At 37.1% G+C, this 19,095-nt stretch overlaps 2 protein-coding genes across 10 annotated transcripts in view; one reads left to right on the top strand and one right to left on the bottom strand.

Annotated features, from left to right (window-relative positions):
* DIAPH2 (diaphanous related formin 2) overlaps positions 1-19,095 on the bottom strand; it is a 1,001,991-nt gene that overhangs the window by 843,720 nt on the left and 139,176 nt on the right. The window lies entirely within an intron of this gene.
* On the top strand, positions 16,338-17,761 carry LOC131821126 (nucleolar and spindle-associated protein 1-like). The gene is given in 3 exon segments (XM_059156893.1): positions 16,338-17,475; positions 17,477-17,617; positions 17,619-17,761. Coding segments are annotated over 3 exon segments (1,371 nt in total). The 5' UTR covers positions 16,338-16,384; the 3' UTR covers positions 17,758-17,761.

The raw sequence follows: 19,095 nt of genomic DNA, 5'->3' as shown, positions 1-19,095 counted from the left end.
GTGCTCAAAGGGCTCCTGGGCATTACAAGGTTACTTTCAGGGGTGTGTGCAAGGACAAAATTACTTTGAAAATAATACTAATATGTTACTCAACTTTTTAAAGCATACTGTCTCACAAACATATGGTGCAGTTTTCCAGGAGCTACATGACATGGAATGAATTATCACTCTAATGGCAAAGGGAATGTATGTTTATGTATACTTGTGTTTTAATTTTTTCTCAGTTTTAAATCTAATAAAAAATTAGTAATAGATATAACCAACATTTTTAAAGTTCTTCAGTCTGTTCAATAATTTTAAGAGTAGAAAAGGGCTCTAAAGCCAAAAAGTGTGAAATACATTATAAATTAGTGGTTGAAGGAGTCTTTGTCCCCCTAACACAATAGCTTCGTCATCTCTTCAAAATACCCTCCAGATCATTTAGAGTATAAACTGTTTTCTTTCTTTTAATATTTGTTCAAGAGTGGTGTGTATGTTTTGTACCCATGGCATGTGAGATGACTGTGTGAAGTATGTGTGGTGTGTGAGCTGTGTATGTGATTTTGTGGTATATGTTTGATATGTCTTTGTTGTATGTTCTCTGTGTGTGGTTAATGTTGCTCTTTGTAATGCACATGTGCTGTGTGTATGTTGTGTGTGGTGTGTTTGTGTTTCGTGTGTGATTCACTGTATAAGGTGTTTTTCTGTAACTTTTTATAATAATTTCTCTTAGTTGGGTGCCTGGGTGACTCAGTCAGTTAAGTGTCTGCCTTTGGCTCAGGTCATGATCCCAGGGTCCTGGGACAGAGCGCCATGTGAGATTCCCTGCCAAGAAGGAAGTCTGCTTCTCCCTCTCTCCCCAACCCCCATTCATACTCTCTCTCTCTCTCTCCCTCTAAAATAAATAAAATCATTTTAAAAAACAATAATAATTCTCAGAGCTAACAGAGAGCATGATATTATTAGTTTTGGGTGTAATATTAATTTCACAGTAGATACTCAATTTCATTACAACACTCACTGTTTGGGCAACTGACACTCAGTTGGTTGAGCATCTGCCTTCAGCTCAGGTCATCATCTTGGGGTCCCGGGATCCAGTCCCACGCTGGGCTCCCTGCTTAGCAGGAAGTCTCCTCTTCCCTCTCCCTCTCCCTCTGCTCCCACTCCCCAGCTCATTCTCTCTCTCTCTCTCTCTCAAATAAATAAAATCTTAAAAAAAAACACTCAATGCTCATCACAACAACTGCACTCCTTAATCCCTATCACCTATTTAATACATCCCTTCACCCACTTCCCAATAACAGCTTTCTTCATAGTTAAGACTGTTTCTTAGCTGGTCTCTCTCTTTTTCTCCCATATTCTTGTTTGCTTTGTCTTAAATTTCACATGAGTAAAATCATATGGTATTTGTCTTTCTCTGACTTGTTTCTCTTCGTATAATACCCTCTAGCTTGATCCATTTCAATGCAAATAGCATGATTTCATTAATTTTTATGGCGGAGTAATATTCATTGTGTATCTATGTATCTGTGTGTGTCTGCATGTGTGTATCTCACTTTTTTATCCATTCACCAGTCAATGGACACTTTGGCTATCTCCATAATTTGGCTATTATAAATAATGCCTCTAGAAACATCAGAGTGCACATGTATCTTTTGATCAGTATTTCTGTATTGTCTGAATAAATACCTAATAGTGCAATGCTAGATGATAGGGCACTTCTATTTTTAACTTTATGAGGAACCTCCATACTGTCTTCTGTAGTGGCTGCACAAGTTTGCATTGCTACCAGAGGGCAACAGGGTACCCATTTCTCCACATCTTTGCCAATACCTGTTCTTTCCTCTGCTGATTTTAGCCATTCTGACAGGTGTGAAATGGTATCTCATTATACTTCTGATTTACATGTCCCTGATGATAACTAATATTGAGAATCTTTTCCTGTGTCAGATGGCTATCTATAAGTCTTCCTTGGAAAAGTTTCTATTAATGTCTTCTGTCCGTTTCTTAAATGGATTATTTCTTTTTTACATTTCAAATTTTGTAAGTTTCTTATATATTTTGGATATACCCTTCATCAGCTATATTATTTGAAATATCTGCCCTTATTCCTTAGGTTGCCTTTTAAGTCTTGTTGATTGTTGCCTTGCTGATGCAGAACCTTTTAATTTTGATGAAGACACAATAGTTTATTTTTGCTTTTGTTTAACTTGCCTCAAGACATCTAGAAAAAAAGTTCCTAGGGTCAACGTCAAAGAAGTTACTGCCTGCATTCTCTTCTAGGAATTTTATGGTTTCAGGTCTCACTTTTAGGTATTTAATCCATTTTGAATTTATTTTTCTCAATAATACAAGACAGTGGCAAAATTTCATTCTTTTGCATGTTGCTGTCCAGTTTCCCAAACACCATTTTTTGAAGATACTATCATTTTCCCACTTAATAGTCTATCTTGCTTGGTTGAACATTAATTGACCTTATAGCTGTGGGTTCAATCCTTGTTTTTTTTTCTTCTCTTTCACTGATTCCTATGTGTACTTTTGTACCACTACCATACTCTTTTGATCATAACAGCTTGAAAGACTTGAAGGACAGCATGGTAACACCTCCAGCCTTGCTTTTCATTTTCAAGGTTGCTGTGGCTATTTGGGATCTTTTATGGTTTCATACAAATTTTCAGTTTGTTCTAGCTCTGTGAAAAATACTGTTGGTATTTTGATAGGGGTTGCACTGAATGTGTAGATTGCTCTGGGTAGCACAGCCATTTTAACAGTATTTATTCTTCCAATCCATGAGCACAAAATGTCTTTATGTTGTCGTTAATTTCTTTCATCAGTTTTTTACAGTTTACGGAGTACAGGTCTTTCACCTTTTTGGTTAGGTTTATTCCTAGCTATTTTATTATTTTTTGTTCAATTGTAAATGAAATGGATTCTCTTCCTGCTGAACCATTACTGGTGTACAGAAATGTAACACATTTCTGCACATTGATTTTTTATCCTACAATTTCACTGAATTCATGTATCAGCAATAGCAGTTTTTGGTAGGATCATTCAGTTTCTATGTATATATAGTGCCATATCATCCGATAACAGTGAAAATTTGACTTATTCCTTGACAATTTGGATGCTTTTTATTTCTTGTTGTGTATTACTGTGGCCAGGACTACCAGTACTATGATAAATGACAACAGGAAAACTGGACATCCTTGTCCTGTTGCTGACTATTCAGGAATAGCTCTCAGTTTTTCCCTATTTGGCATATAAGCTATGTGTTTTTTTAATGTATGCCCTTTATTATGTTGAATTATGTTCCCTGTAAAATCTATCTTGTTGAGAGATTTTATCGGGAATGGATGTTAAACTTTGTCAGATGCTTTTTCTGCATCTATTGAAAGGATGATATGATTCTAATTCTTTCACGTATTAATATGGTATATATCACATTGATAGATTTGCAATTATTGAACCATCCTTGAAAACCATGAATAAATCAAAGTGGATTGTGGTAAATATTATTTTAATGTATTGCTGTATTCAATTTCCTAGTATTTTATTGAGAATCTCTGCATATATGTTCATCAGGAATATAGGCCTGTACTTTTTTCATAAAATGAATTTGAAAGTTTTCCTGCCTTTTCCATATTCTGGAATAATTTGAAAGGAATAGGTCTTAACTCTTCAAATTTTTGATAGAATTAACCTGTAAAGTCATCTTGTCCTGGACATGTTGGGCATTTGATTATTAATTCTGTTTGTCAGTTATCAGTTTATTCAAATGTTCTATTTCTTCCTGTCTCATTTTTGGTTATGTTACAGGTTTCTAGGAATCTATCCCTTTCTTCAAGATTGTCCATTTTGTTAACACAGGTTTTCATATTCTCTTGTAATTGCTGAAATTCCAGTGGTGTTACTGTTTCTCTTTCATTTGTGATTTTATTAGTTTGGGTCTTTTCTCTTTTCTTTTTGATAAGTCTGGCTAGGGTTCTATCAATATTATTAATTTTTTCAAAGAATCAGCTCCTGGTTTCATTGATCTGTTTTTTAAATTTCTTTATCATTTATTTCTGCTCTAATTTTCATTATTTCCTTCCTTCTACTGGTTTTAGCCTTTGTTATTCTTTTTCTAGCTCATTATGCTGTAAGGTTAGGTTGTGTATTTGAGTTTTCTCTTGCTTCTTGAAGTAGGCCTATTCTTCTATACACTTCCCTCTTAGGACCATTTTGCTGCATCCTAAAGGTTTTGGGGTGTTGTGCTTTCATTTTCATTTGTTTCCATATATTATTTATTCTTTGATTTCCAAGCTGACCCATTCATTGTTTAGTAGCATATTGTTTATCCTCCACATATTTGTGTTCTTTCCAGATTATTTCTTCTGAGGGATTACCGGTTTCATAACATTGTGGTCAGAAAGGATACCTGATATGATGATTTCAATTTTCTTGAATTTGTTGAGGCCTGATTTGTGACCTAGTATGTGATCTATTATGGACAATGTACCACGTGCACTTGAAAAGACTGTGTGTTCTGATGTTTTAGGATGGAATGTTCTGAATATATTTGCTAAGTTCATCTATTCCACTGTGCCAATCAAAGCCATTGTTTCTTTCTTAATTTTGTTTAGATGCTCTGTCCATTCATGTAAGTGGAGTGTTAACATCCCCTAATATTACTGTACTACTATCATTAAGTCCCTTTATGTTTGTTTTATACATTTGGGTTCTCTTATGTCCGGTGCATAAACATTTAAAATTGTTGTATCTTCTTGTTGACTGTCCCACTTATTAAAAGATAGCATCCCTGTCCCTTGTACAGTCTTTGTTTTAAAGTCTACTTTGTTACTGTGGAAGGAGCCTAGATGTCCTTTGACAAATGAATGTATAAAGAAGATACAGTATGCATGTATGTGTGCGTGTGTGTATGTATACACACACAACAGAATATTACTCAGCCATCAGAAATGATGTATACTTACCACTGACATTGATGTGGATGGAACTAGAGGGTATTATTTTAAAGGAAATAAGTCAACTGGAGAAAGACAATTATATGATTTCACTCATATCTGGAATACAAAAAACAGTGCAGAGGACCATAAGGGAAGGGAGGTAAAACTGAATGGGAAGTCATCAGAGAGGAAGATAAACCATGAGAGACTCTTGACTCTGGGAAACAAACTGAGGGCTGTGGAAAGGGAGGGGGGCAGGAGTATGGGGCAACTAGGTAATGGGTATTAAAGAGGGCACATGATGTGATGAGCACTGAGTGTTAGTTATATGCGACTGATGAACTGCTGAACACTACATCTGAAGCTAATTATGTACTATGTGTTGACTAATTGAATTTAAATATATATATTAGTTTGTCAGATGTATTACAACTCTAGCTTTCTTTTGACATCTATGTGGGTGATAAATGTTTCCCCATCCCCTCACTTTTAATCTGCAGGTGTCTTTAGGTCTAAAATGAGTCTCTTAGAGACAGCATATAGATGGTTCTTCTTATTTTATCCACTATGTTACCCTATGTGTTTTTATTGGAGCATTCAGTAAAATTTGAATTTACATTCAAAGCAATTATTGATGGATATGTATTTATTCCCACTTATTCCTTTTTGTTGTTGTTGTTGTTGCTGTTGTTCCAGAGATTTTCTCTGATCCTTTCTTATTTTTGTCACTTTGGGTCTCTCCTTTGCACTCAAAGAGTCCCCTTTGATATTTCTTATACCTGTTTGGCTGAGATCTCTGGCCATGGCCTTATCTTGTTCTTTCATTTGGAATAAAATCCTCTGTCTTCTCATTTTCTTTAAGTTTCTGCTGACTCCTGTGTGTTAGAAAAGCCAATTATGGGGGCGCCTGGGTGGCTCAGTGGGTTAAAGCCTCTGCCTTCGGCTCAGGTCATGATCTCAGGGTCCTGGGATCGAGCCCCGCATCGGGCTCTCTGCTCAGCGGGGAGCCTGCTTCCTCCTCTCTCGCTTCCTCCTCTCTCTCTGCCTGCCTCTCTGCCTACTTGTGATCTCTGTCTGTCAAATGAATAAATAAAATCTTAAAAAAAAAAAAAAAAGAAAAGAAAAGAAAAGAAAAGAAAAGCCAATTATGTCTCCTGCTCCTGAGAGTAACTGCCTTATGAAGAAGAGATCATGTAGTGCCCAGGGCCTAGTGTTTCAGGGAGTGTCTCTGGTTTGTGTTGCATGTGCTCTGCTGATATGTTTTGTCTGCTTTATCCTTCAGAGCAGTGATCTGCAGAGGCTATCCTGCCTATTAGCAGTGTTTGGTACCTGGCCTGACTGTTAAGTTTTAAATATGTGTGCTCTGGTCTGCTTGTCAAATGAGACCTTCTACCACCTCTACCAAAATGGAGGACCCAAAGAAGTCTGTTGTCGGGAGACGGGGTATGGGTAGGAGTCTGTGCTGGTCTTGGGGAGAAAGGCCTTCCATGCTGAGACTGAGACAATCCTAAGAAGGGCAGTTTCACAGAAATGCAGAGTATGGGGCTTGTTATGAAGCCAGTTTGGTTGTCACTGTCAGCAATGAGATGCTTCCCACAGGTGGCTCTGTTTTTATACTTAGGAAAATGGTTGCCAGCCAGGTTCTTTGTTCCTGGAGATGTGTCTCTCTGAAAGTTACCTCTTAGGTATACACTCTGAAAAGAGCAAATAATCCCCCAGTATTTGCCCCAGGCATTCTTTAAATTGCTGTTTCCATGCTGTCTACCCCTAGGTTGTTTGCCTGCCTTCACTCTAGGAATAGGACAATGACCTCAGGGCTCTACACAAGCCAAACCAGCTGAACTTTAAAACTCCAGACTTTAGCCCCTCTTTTTCCAGGCCAATAGCTTTGAGGAAATGTTCTCCTTATGCATTCCCCTGTGCACCTCTTTCTCTCTCTCCCTTCTCTGAGAACACCCTCCCCTTGGTAGCACTTGAGATCCTTTTCTCCCTTAAACCCCATTTCCACACTTTTCACCTTCTTCACTGTAGTCTCTTCTATCTCTTTTGTTGTAGCGTTTGTTCTGTCAATCTTCAGGTCTAGTTCTGAGGTATTTAGGTTGATTTGACAGTTATCTAGTCATGTTTTGAAGATGAGGAGAACCTAAGATCCTTCTACTATGCTGCCAACTTACTCCCTAAATTGTTTTTAACATGCTCTTTTCACTTGAACTCCAGTTTAACAGATACATAAACATCTTTTTCTTTGCCACCTTAACTCTGCCAATTTACCATTCAGAGAATCCTTTTCAAACTTTCTGTTTGGTTTTTCTCTTTAAATTTCATGTTAATTTTTTCCTCTTCCTGTTAAATAACAAATTTAGATCTTTTTTTAAATGTTATATAGATAAAAAATAATAGATAGACATTGGAATATTAAATCAATGCATTAAAATTATGACCTAGTCTAGTCTTCAACTACTGATATAGACTACTGACTACTTAGTTTTAGTTTCTAAGTACATTTCATTTTAATCAAACATTCTATGCTTTTTACCAATATTTAAGATGAATGCATGACCAAGTATTTTGTTTTAAAAAATATTTTAAACTTTTAATACAGTTTTTACTTTGTTAAAAAATAAGTCTATTTCAAATGCTTAAGTAATAATTTTTCCAAATAATCCAAATAACTCTTTCACATACTAAGTTCAATTAGTCTACTACTAGCTACTTTGCTCTGTAACTACCTATACTACCTTTGTTAAGTCACTTCCCTGTCCCTCTTTCAAAGAAAGGCACTGGAATAAACGATATCTTTCATCCCCAACCATTTCTGACTTTGCAAATTATACATGCTCCTTACCATTCAGCTAGGTCAGCACCAAAATTCCATCCCAAAACAAAATTTATTCATGTGCAATTTAATGGCAGTATCTGACTCTCACAAATAATGTGAAATGGTGGCAATCTATATATAGGGAACTGATAGTAAAGTGCACCTTTCTATGTTACTCAAATTATAATTATTACTCACTTTTCACCATTAGGGATTTCTAATGGCCTTTAACCATTAAAACTGCCATATATTAAATTTACTTTAACTTTTAAGGGGACTTTAATATAAAACTTCAATGAAAATAAAATTCAATAGTGATATGGAGAAAAGTATTTCAGAAAGCAATACTCTTTTTAGGAATAGTTTAAACATTGAAAATTTTTTAAAGAAATATGTATGAAAGTATTTTTTTTTAATAAAGATTTTATTTATCTCACAGAGAGAGAATACACAAGCAGGGGACGCAGCAGAGACAGACAGAGAAAAGCAGGCTTTTCCACTGAGCAGGGAGCCTTATACAGGATTCAACCCCAGGATCCTGGGACCATGACCAGAGCTAAAGGCAAATGCTCAGGCAACTTAGCCACCTAGGCGCCCTAAAGATGTTTCTTTAAATATTCTTTATATTTATAAAGTAAGTGCTAAAAAGGAGACCAAGTTTTATAAAAATTATTCTGAAGACTGTCTGAAGCATGAACTCAGAGATGAGATGTAAAGAAGATGAAGATGATAAGAATCAGTCAGGAACTGATAGATTCTGGGGAGAGGCTGACTCTGGACAACACATGGAGAGGAATGAGTGAAGGTTAACTCAGGTGTGGCTGATGGAGTGAAAGGTGATACCACTAACCATGACAAGGATCATGGACAAAAAATAGATTAGGGGAGACTAGAGTGGGTAATAAGGAAAATGACAGAGTCTGTATTCGATACATGAAGCATAAGATGCCACTGAAATATAGCTTAAAGTAACAATTACAGGTTAATTAATACAGCACATTCTTATATAATAAGAAAACTATAATAATCAAAGAAATGTAATCTAAGAGACTATCACAGCTATACAGATTAATTCTAATAAAACTCCTTACATAGAAAGAAACAGATCTTGTTTCTAGTTTTGTGATATAGCAAAATTTTCTACCCATACAAACAGGGTCAATAAAAAATCCATTTAAAAATCTCCAGGAAGATATACATGCTACCAATGTCTAACTGATAATATTTTCAGCAAAACAACATAAGGAAAAAAAAGAAAAGTAATGAAAACAACTGACATCAAAATCTTAATTTTTGAAAAAATAAAATTTTATCAGGGTGCCTGGGTCACTTGGTTAAGCATCTGCCTTCAGCTCAGATCATGATCCCAAGGTCCTGGGACTAAGACCGACACAGGGCTCCCTGCTCAGCAAAGAGTCTGCTTCTCCCTCCCTCTCCCTCTGCTCCTCTCCTTACATACGCTCTCTCAAATAAATAAAATCTTTAAAAATAAAAAAAACAAGTTTTATCTGACTAGAAAAGTATTTAATACTTAAGAGGCAGTGAAAAGCTTATTTCCGTTACATATAAACATCCACTTACCAAAGCATTAAGTGTCTCACTTTAAGAGATAAATCCAAGCAAAGCAATTGTCCTTGCTTACATGCAGCACAGATTTATAACATGTGGTGTGTGTTTAATTTAAATGTTTACATAAATAATATGGGAATAAAATCATATAATCCATGGACCCAATTGTTGACATATGCAAGTAAGTTGACATTTTCTTAAATAGCTCACAATACCACTTTTCTGAGAAAATGGAAAACACTTCAAGGGAAAAGGATCCTGATGAACATCTGTAGGTAAATTAAACCAGTATATTTGTTCCTTACAACTGTGCATGATGTTATCATCTTTCTGAATACATTATCTAAAACTGAAATTGTGAAGCACATATTTCTTTGTTTTGCAATAGCTTATTGCCATTACGTGTGGACACTGGGACTTCTACTTGTAATACGTAGGAGAGCAGATGGGAAGATGTTACTAACTATGAGACTTACTTTCGTTTTACTCTTCACATCTGTACCAAAGCACTTCAGTTCCAATAAGTTGATAATTTAGGGACATACAATTTTCCCCATGTGTGCTCTTCAAATTTGAATGTCTGGTGCACAAATTTCATCTTTTTGCAATTTCTTCCCTTAAAAGGCATTTTTTAGTTTCCCGGACTATTAAGGAAACACAAAACTCACCTACAAATCTATTTGTAAATATTAATTCCCACTAAATCCATTAAGATTATAATCTCCCCAAATACAAAACCCCAAGTATAGAGAGGAGAAGCAGAGATATTATGTATCTATGTTCTCATTTCCCCTTAGTCAAATCAACAGCATACACAACATATATTTTTAATATCTATAAGAAACAGTAAATAAAGAACTACTGTTTCTTCACCCTCTGCCCTCACAATGTAAAAAGACAGAAAACATACTTTCATTCTTTATGAACAAAATACAATTTAAATCCAACCTGTTCTTGATCATTTATTCCAAAACTAAGACAAGTTCATTATTGGAAATGTGGAAAACAGAGTTAACAAAAAAAAAAAAAAAAAAAAAAAAACACCATTAATTTCTCATTATTGGAAATGTGGAAAATAGAGTTAACAAAAAAAATCACCATTAATTTCTCATTTACTGAGAAACATTGCGAATATTATAGCATATAGCTATTTTCCTATGCACAGTATGTTCTTAAACAAAACTGACATCATACTCTATGTTGTATACACATTTCACGTTCTGTTTCTAACATTTAATATATTATGAACATCTTTCATATAATTAAATACATAAAAGATTAGTTTTGATTATTATGTAATAATTACTTAAATTGCAATTTGAGGGCATCTGTGGTTTAATTTTTTATTAGAAATAACGCTAAAGTGATTATCAGTGTACAAATATAATTTTTATACATTAGCTTCATTAGCAAATTTTTCTAATAATAATATAGCTGGATAGAGGTATAAATATTTTTGTTGCCTGTGTTTCATTCTCCCTGTCTTCTGGAAATTTTGTACCATTTTAGAAATCAACCTTCAGGAAATTAGAGTACATGCTTCTCAGCACCTTCACTAATCGGATCGCTATTTTTTTTTAAGAATTTATTTATTTATTTGAGAGAGAACAAGAGGGAATGAAAGGGAGGGGAAGAAAGAATCTGAAGCAGACTCCAAACTAAGTACAGCCCAACTTGGGGCTTAATCCCACAACCACGAGATCATGACCTGACCCAAAATCAAGAGACAGACACTTAACTGACTGAACCACCCAGGCTCCCCTATTTTAGATCTTTTTTCTCTATTATACTACACCATTCTTTTGCAATTTTTTTTTTTTTTTTACTAATACTAAGGCTGAATGTATGTACAGCTGTTCACACCCATACACGCTCACATTTACCCACATAAGGCCATCTATACATACCATACACACCATGCATCATATATATGATTTATACTATGCACATATTATGTTCATTTATGCTTGCTCATATATATGTGTATACATATGTGCATATATATATGTGTGTGTGCATATATATACACATACATATACATGTATATATATATCAGGATACTTTTCTTCTTTCTGTGTAAGAACACTTATAAAAATATTAACCCATTACCAAAACTTTAAAAACTTCAAAATTCATCACTTGCCTTTTATTTTTTTTATTTTTTTTTAAAGATTTTATTTATTTATTTGACAGAGAGAAATCACAAGTAGGCAGAGAGGCAGACAGAGAGAGAGAGAGGAGGAAGCAGGCTCCCTGCTGAGCAGAGAGCCCGATGCGGGACTCGATCCCAGGACCCTGAGATCATGACCTGAGCCAAAGGCAGCGGCTTAACCACTGAGCCACCCAGGCGCCCATCACTTGCCTTTTAATAGTACATGCTGTGTTCTTTATTAATAGAAGTTCCCTCCAGTTATAAAGTCAAAACTATTTTATTATTACATCTAACTCTCCAATTGTCATAGTTATTCTAATGTATAATGAAAGGTAGGAAGTCAATTTATATTTTCCCTTCAATAATTTGTCAATTGTTCCAAAAACACTTTTCCCTACTGATTTGAAATATCTTTAACATAATTTTTAATATCAGAAAAATGTTCTTGCCAAGACTCAAGACTCTTCCTCTATCTGGCACATTTCATTCTTGAAAATGTATCAATAGCAGCAGCTGTGAATACTAGCCACCTATGTACTGATGAAAAATTTTACAATATGTGCACAAGTAAATCAAAACAATCCCTTTCATTCAAACAATACCATTTATGTATTCAAGCTCCCTTTAAGCTAATGCACAATACAACAGCAAGCCAGTATATAACAGGAAGGCAGGAAAGAAAGGAACACACTACTCCAGAAAGTAAATCCAATATTCCCTTGTTTTAATGTTATATGACTACCTACTGATTATTTTGATATTACTGAAAAAAACTGATAATAAATGGGAGTAGAGTTTAACATAAATGTAATGGCTTCTAATGCTCAGAATGTCTAAAGTATCACTGTGTGTAACATTTAACTATACTTTATAATCTACATGTAACCTAAGAAAGAGTACCAAAGAAACTTTCAAGGAGTTGAGACAAAAAAAAAAAAAAAAAGTTGAGACGAAAAAGCCACAACCTAGCAGGAATGTCTTTGTTGTTTTAAAAGCAGCCAAAACAATGTATTCTTTAGGAAAATCTAAAGCACATATATAGAATTTTGCCTGTTGTGAACCTTGTATGTGGCAGACTTCTGCCACCCTGTCTTACGAATATAAATGGATTATAAAGCTTTAGAAAAAAAAAAAGTTCAATGCTTTAGGAAAAAAAAAGTTCAATTCTTTAAAATTTTTCCAAAGTAAAAAATAACTTTTTTAAGAGCTAAAAGTCAGCCCTGATACCAGTATTACTGACAGCAAACTATCAGAGTTACATTCAGCCTCTCACTTTCAAAGGCAGTAAAAGCTATATAATAGAACCAAATACTCTGGTCTTAATGTTTTATGAAGGTGACTGATGTCAGATTTAAGGCTGAAAAAATGCACTTTCTCTAAAACATAACTTAAAGGGACCAAACAATTATTATTTTAAAAGCTATTAGTATATTCTTCAGAGAATTTATTTTAATCCTAACTGTTTTCATAACTTCAAAGGAAGTTAATTTTGGAAAGCTCTTAAAACAATACCTTGCAGGGGCACCTGGGTGGCTCAGTGGTTTAAAGCCTCTGCCTTCAGCTCAGGTCATGATCCCAGGGTCCTGGGATCGAGCGAGCCCCGCATCAGGCTCTCTGCTCAGCAGGGATCCTGCTTCCTCCTCTCTCTCTGCCTGCCTCTGTGTCTACTTGTGATCTGTCTGTCAAATAAATAAATAAATAAATCTTTAAAAAAAAATACCTTGCATATAAGTTTTATGTAAATTTTATCTATCACTACTTCATTTTTTAGGAGTGCACTTAAAAAATCCATCCAAGGGAGACACCTGGGTGGCTCAGTTAATTACGTGTCTCCTTTCAACTCAGGTAATGATCCCGGGGTCCTAGGATTGAGTCCCGCATCCGGCTCCTTGCTTGAGAGGAAGCCTGCTTCTCCCTCTGCCTGCCGCTTTCCCTGCTTGTGCTCTGACAAATAAATAAAAAATCTTAAAAAAAAAAAAAAATCCATCCAAGGGGCACCTGGGTGGCTCAGCAGGTTAAGCGTCCAACTCTTGATCTCAGCTGAGATCTTAATCTCAGGGCTGTGAGTTCAAGCCCTGAATTGGGCTCCACGCTGGGTATGGAGTCTACTTTAAAAACAAAATCCTTGGGGCACCTGGGTTGCTCAGTCGTTAAGTGCCTGCCTTCGGCTCAGGTCATGATCCCAGGGTCCTGGGACTGAGCCCAACATCAGGCTCCCTGATTGGCAGGAAGCCAATTTTCTGTTTCTCCCTGTCCCACTCCCCCCGCTTGTGTTCTTGTTCTCACTGTCTCTCTGTCTAATAAATAAAATCTCTTAAAAAAAAAAAAATCTAAAAGTTTTAAAAAAAATGTTAAATAGGTGATTCACTCACCTGGGAGACATCAGTGTGTTCATTATTAGTCACATACACATCTAGCCAATTCAAAAACATTATACTCCTATCCCCTGACTGCCCTGAATTAAGGACTATTACATCCTCCTCAGTCTCCACACATACAAGGAAGTCAGAGATTGAAATCTAGAGTAAAGCAAAAGGTCAATGAGTTCTGCTATTTATCCAAGAGGAAAAGAGCAAAGGAGAATATAAAACAAGTGTCTTGAAAGACTGGAACATGAGTTTTTGTGTTCATTTCTAAATGAAGCCTAAATTATTATGACTTCCTTCTGCCTTAAAAACAGCTTTAATTTCTCAGGGATCCTCAGGAAATGGTTTTATTCTAAAAACAGATAGAAGTTTTTACCCAGTTGACATAAATGAACAACTCTACTTGAACTGCCCCTGCCTTACTCTCTGAGGCCTTCCCTATCACTGGGCTCTCATAAGACTTCACATACAAACTTACTTTCTGTTTTTCCACCATATCAAGTTCTTTTCAACACTAAGACCTTTGTATTAGCTGTTCCCTCAGCATCAGAGTTTATTTCCTGATCTTCCCATGGCTGGCCTCATCATTCAGGATTCAGATTACAAATTACTACTTCAGAAAAGCCTTTTCTTATTATCAAGTTAAAGGAGTCGCTCTGTCACTATCATATCTCCTTAATTTTCTGTCTCACTTATTTTCTTAGTCAATTACTTCTTCACTTGGTTTCTACTCTTCACTGCAAGCTCCAGTAGGGCAAGAATTTTTATTTCATTCAGTGCATTACAGCCAGCACCTAAAACACCATCATTTAAAAAGTGTTTAATACTTTTTTCAGCAAACACATTTAAGTGGTTTTCATTTCTGTCTGTTTTTAAAACATATCATCAAATTTTAGTGTAAGAAGCCCTTTATCTCACTTCCTCCCATAGAAACACTAAATCAACAACTACATATGGAGTAATTCCCACTGAAAAAAACCACTGAAAATTAGCTGAACAGCATCTTTCACAACAAAGGATAAAAGGGCCATAAGCAAGATGGTAAAAGATACAGAGGCAAAATTTTTCCAAAAACTCCACCCTCAGCATGGCAACACACAAGAAGGAGGAATTTCACAAGCAGAGCCTATCCCTAAGGGGCACCCCAAACCTTGGAAACAAAACCAGAGATATGAGGCCCCAAAAACATCTGGCTTTGAAAAACCCACATGGCTTAAATTAGGGGATCGCTGGGGATCTGAGATACAACTTTACCGGAGTTCAAACAAAGCAGCAGTTTGAGAGGTAAACAGATTATATGTAAATATTCAGTTGCTAATATTAAAGCATCTGCCAGGGGAGCCAGGATGAGTTAGGATTTTCCCCATGAATAGATACTGCAGAGCACCATTTATTATACTATTCCTCAGCCTCACTAGTGGAGATGGGCACATGTGGGCACAAATTTGCTAACACTATAAGCATGCCCTTCCCCAAACTCTTTCCCCGCCTTGCTAAAGCAACTGATGTGCACTTTGTTCCAATTCTCACTAAAGCCACAGGTGTGGTGTGCCCTGGCCCCAGAACCCTTTCCTGTCCTTATTAAGCCTGCCAGCATGTCCCATTCCCAACACTCTCTAACAGTCTCACTGAAACAAGTGGGCAAGCCCTGTGTGGACAGGAAATATTCCTTGAGTGCCTATCTGTAGTGGCCAGAAGGGCTTACAATCCTGGGCCTCATGGAACTGTAACATCTTAAGAACAGTTCTCAGCAGGATACCACACACAGGCACTACCCAGACATGGAACTAAAACACCCCCCACCTCCGCAGTCTCCATGTGAAAGAGGTCTATTTATTTGCCCTGGAGCACCATTCAAAGGGACAGGCTTCAGGTTTGCCACACATCTCAAATCTAGAGAAAAACTCAGGAGGACACCAACTGCATACCCTACCTTGGCCTCTCAACAACTTACTGGTACCTCTCAGAAAGGACTTTATATTCTCACCTGAAGCTCTGATTCATGCTGCTGTCACCCAGGGGACACTTCCTAATCTAATCTGAAGGTCATCAGGGTCCATGATTGCAGCCCCACAAGAATGTATATTTTTGCATACTTTAAAAGCTACTGCCTAAGGGTCTGGTGTCCAATCAATCTAAATCTATGTACTGACTGAGTTCATTCCCTTTGGAACACTGACAGGTCCTGGCATGCCCTCAAAAACTGGTATCTATATAAATAATAAACAGAAATAGAAATAAATAAATAAATAGAATAAATTGGGCTACTTAGACAATCACAAAAGTTCAACAGACAACTAAGAGTTAGGGCAAGGTTGAACAGTAAGATCCATTTCCTATACAGGACTACTCCTTCAACACTGGGAGAGGTATAGCTGTTTTACCTAATACACAGAAACAGAGACTAAAGCAAAATGAGACAAAAGAATGTGATCCCAAATAAAGGACAAAACAAAACCTCAGAAAAAGACATTTAAAAAACAGAGACAGTGGCACCAGAGTTTTGAGCTGTGCTGCAGAAGGTGGAGTACAAGTCCTCACTGTGGTCCCCTGGATGCAGCTTGCCAGGACCGTGCCCTCCCTTGAGGAGCTGGACTCCTTCAAGTACAGCGACCTTCATATCCTAGCCAAGAATCTGGGCCTCCAGGCTAACCTGAGGGCAGACAAGTTGTTAAAAGCCTTGAAAGCCCACCTTAAGCTTGAGGCAAAAAAAGAAAATGAGAATCAGGACGTGACAGATGAATGTCTTTCTTTCCACGATGGAAGTCAGACCTCTGCATCATCCTGTGAGGAGGCTGAGCTTCAGAGCCATGGCCAGGAACAAACTGAGAGGGAGCCTCTTGGTCATGGCACCAAAACCAGAAGGTGCAGGACAGTCCTCAGGAACCCTGACACCCAGGATCATTCAGAGATAAAAGTGAGTGATCACACTGAATTCCAGAATCAGGAGAAGCAGGAACACCAGGGTCTCAGAACAGTTGCAGAAATGTCTTCACCACCAGATGAGAGCCAAGGAGAGGAGAATGCCGTTTCCTCAGGAAAAAGAAGAAGAAATGGTAATGAAGATTCGAAGGTACCTTCAGAAGGAAAAAAGTCTCTCTACACAGATGGGTTTTCCAAACCTGGAAAAAGCAAAAGAATTATAAGCACAACTCCAAACTTTAAGAAGCTTCATGAGGCTCGTTTTAAGAAAATGGAGTCCATCGATCAATATATTGAGAGAAAAAAGAAAAATTTTGAAGAACACAATACATTTCATGAACTGAAGAAGCAGCCAGCCACCAAGGGCGCAGTGGTGACTCCAGTTCCTCTCTGGGGAAGGCTCCCCTTGGCTTGTACTCCTACCAGCCAGCGCCGCTCACAGGGCCAGCCACTGGATGCTGCGGGCAGGAGCACCTTGTGTGGGAAGGGCTCTGCCAAGCGTTCTGTGCTCTCGGCAACTAAAATGAACGTCAGGTTTTCAGCTACTACCAAAGATAATGAGCATAAGCGTTCACTGACCAAGACTCCAGCCAGAAAGTCTCCACATGTGACCATATCTGGGAATACCTCGAAAGGCCAGGCTGTGATCGGGATATACAAGATAAAGACCACAACTGGGAATTCTGCTTCTGTCATTACATCACTCAAGCTGACAACTCAGGCAGCAGACTCCAGTCTCCAGTAAGAAGCCAGTGTTTGATCTCAAAGCAAGTCTGTCTCGTCCCCTCAACTATGAGGCACACAAAGGCAAACTGAAACCATGGGGTCAATCTAAAGAAAATAATTCTCTGAAGGAACATGTAAACAGTTAGCTTCCACAAGAAAACTTACAAACAACCTCCTCTCCAGACTAGGGAGGAACAACGGAAACAGCATGAGCAAAGACGAAAAAAGAAAGCAAAGGTTTTAGGAGCTCGGAGGGGCCTCATTATGGCTGAAGATTAACTTTTTAACATCCTATAAACAGTATTTTATTCTGAACCCTTTCTTTAGTGTAAATATTTTTTTCCACTGTCTTCCCCACTTTAGTCAAAAGATTCTTCTGCTTTGTTCACTATCTATGTAGTGTTGGTGGTTTTCCTCACAAGCCACATCCCTGAAAATGTTACTAACCTTAAAGCTCACAGATTCTTTCAAATGATTTTTACCTATCTCTGTACAGTTCAGTTTTCCAGTGACTCATCCTATAAATTCTTGACCTAGATTTTTAACGTCAAGTTCCCTCTGCTGATAGAACTGGAATCCTCTTCTAGACAGAAGCATTTACCTGATTGGAGGTAGTTCTCCCACAAACTTCAGTAGAATTTGGACCACTAACAAGCTGAGAAAGCCACCTCTTCCTCCTCTGGAAAATCAAGTAGTCTTAATGAAACAAGGAATCAAATGGGTTAGTGATAACATATTCTACTTTGAAAAGTGTTTTGTTACCTATGCATGTTTGTTCAGATCACTTGATGTAATTGCTGTCTGTCACTCAATATATTCTTAAAAACTCTACAGTTCATTCTAGCCTGACTTATTTAAAAATAAACAGGGCCATACTGGAAAAAACAAAACAAAACAAAACCAAAGATAAATAATTTCCTTAATAGAAGTTAAAATTAAGGGACATAACATACTCACAAAATTGAGGAACAGAGTAAAAGAACACAGTGAGAACTTCCTCAAAAAGACAGAAAATATTTTAAAAGTACCAAACAAAAAAGTTGAAGAATACAATAACTGAAATGAAAAATACACTGGAAGGGCTCACCAGCAGACTAGATGATACAGAAGAATGCATCAGTGACCTGGAAGATAAGGCAGTAGAACTTACCTGGGTAGAACAACAGGAAGAAAAGAGAATTTTAAAAAAATGAAAATAGCTTAAGAAGCCTATGGGACATGGGGTGCCTGGGTGGCTCAGTGGGTTACGCCGCTGCCTTCGGCTCAGGTCATGATCTCAGGGTCCTGGGATCGAGTCCCACATCGGGCTCTCTGCTCGGCAGGGAGCCTGCTTCCTCCTCTCTCTCTCTGCCTGCCTCTCTGCCTACTTGTGGTCTCTCTCTGTCAAATAAATAAATAAAATCTTAAAAAAAAAAAAAAGTTATAAGAAGCCTATGGGACAGCTCAAGCAGAATAACATTTTAATTATAGGGGTACCAGAAAGAAAAGAGAACAAAAAAGGAGCAGACAAGTTATTTGAAGAAACAATGGCTGAAAACATACCTAATGTGGAGAAGGAAAGAGATTTCTAGGTCCAGGATGCACAAAGAGTTCCAAATAAGATGAACTCAAAGATAT

Source organism: Mustela lutreola, chromosome X (genome assembly GCF_030435805.1).
Source record: "Mustela lutreola isolate mMusLut2 chromosome X, mMusLut2.pri, whole genome shotgun sequence".
Lineage (NCBI taxonomy): Eukaryota > Metazoa > Chordata > Mammalia > Carnivora > Mustelidae > Mustela > Mustela lutreola.
Note: the sequence above shows the minus strand (reverse complement) of the source record. Positions and strands in the feature narration are given on the sequence as shown.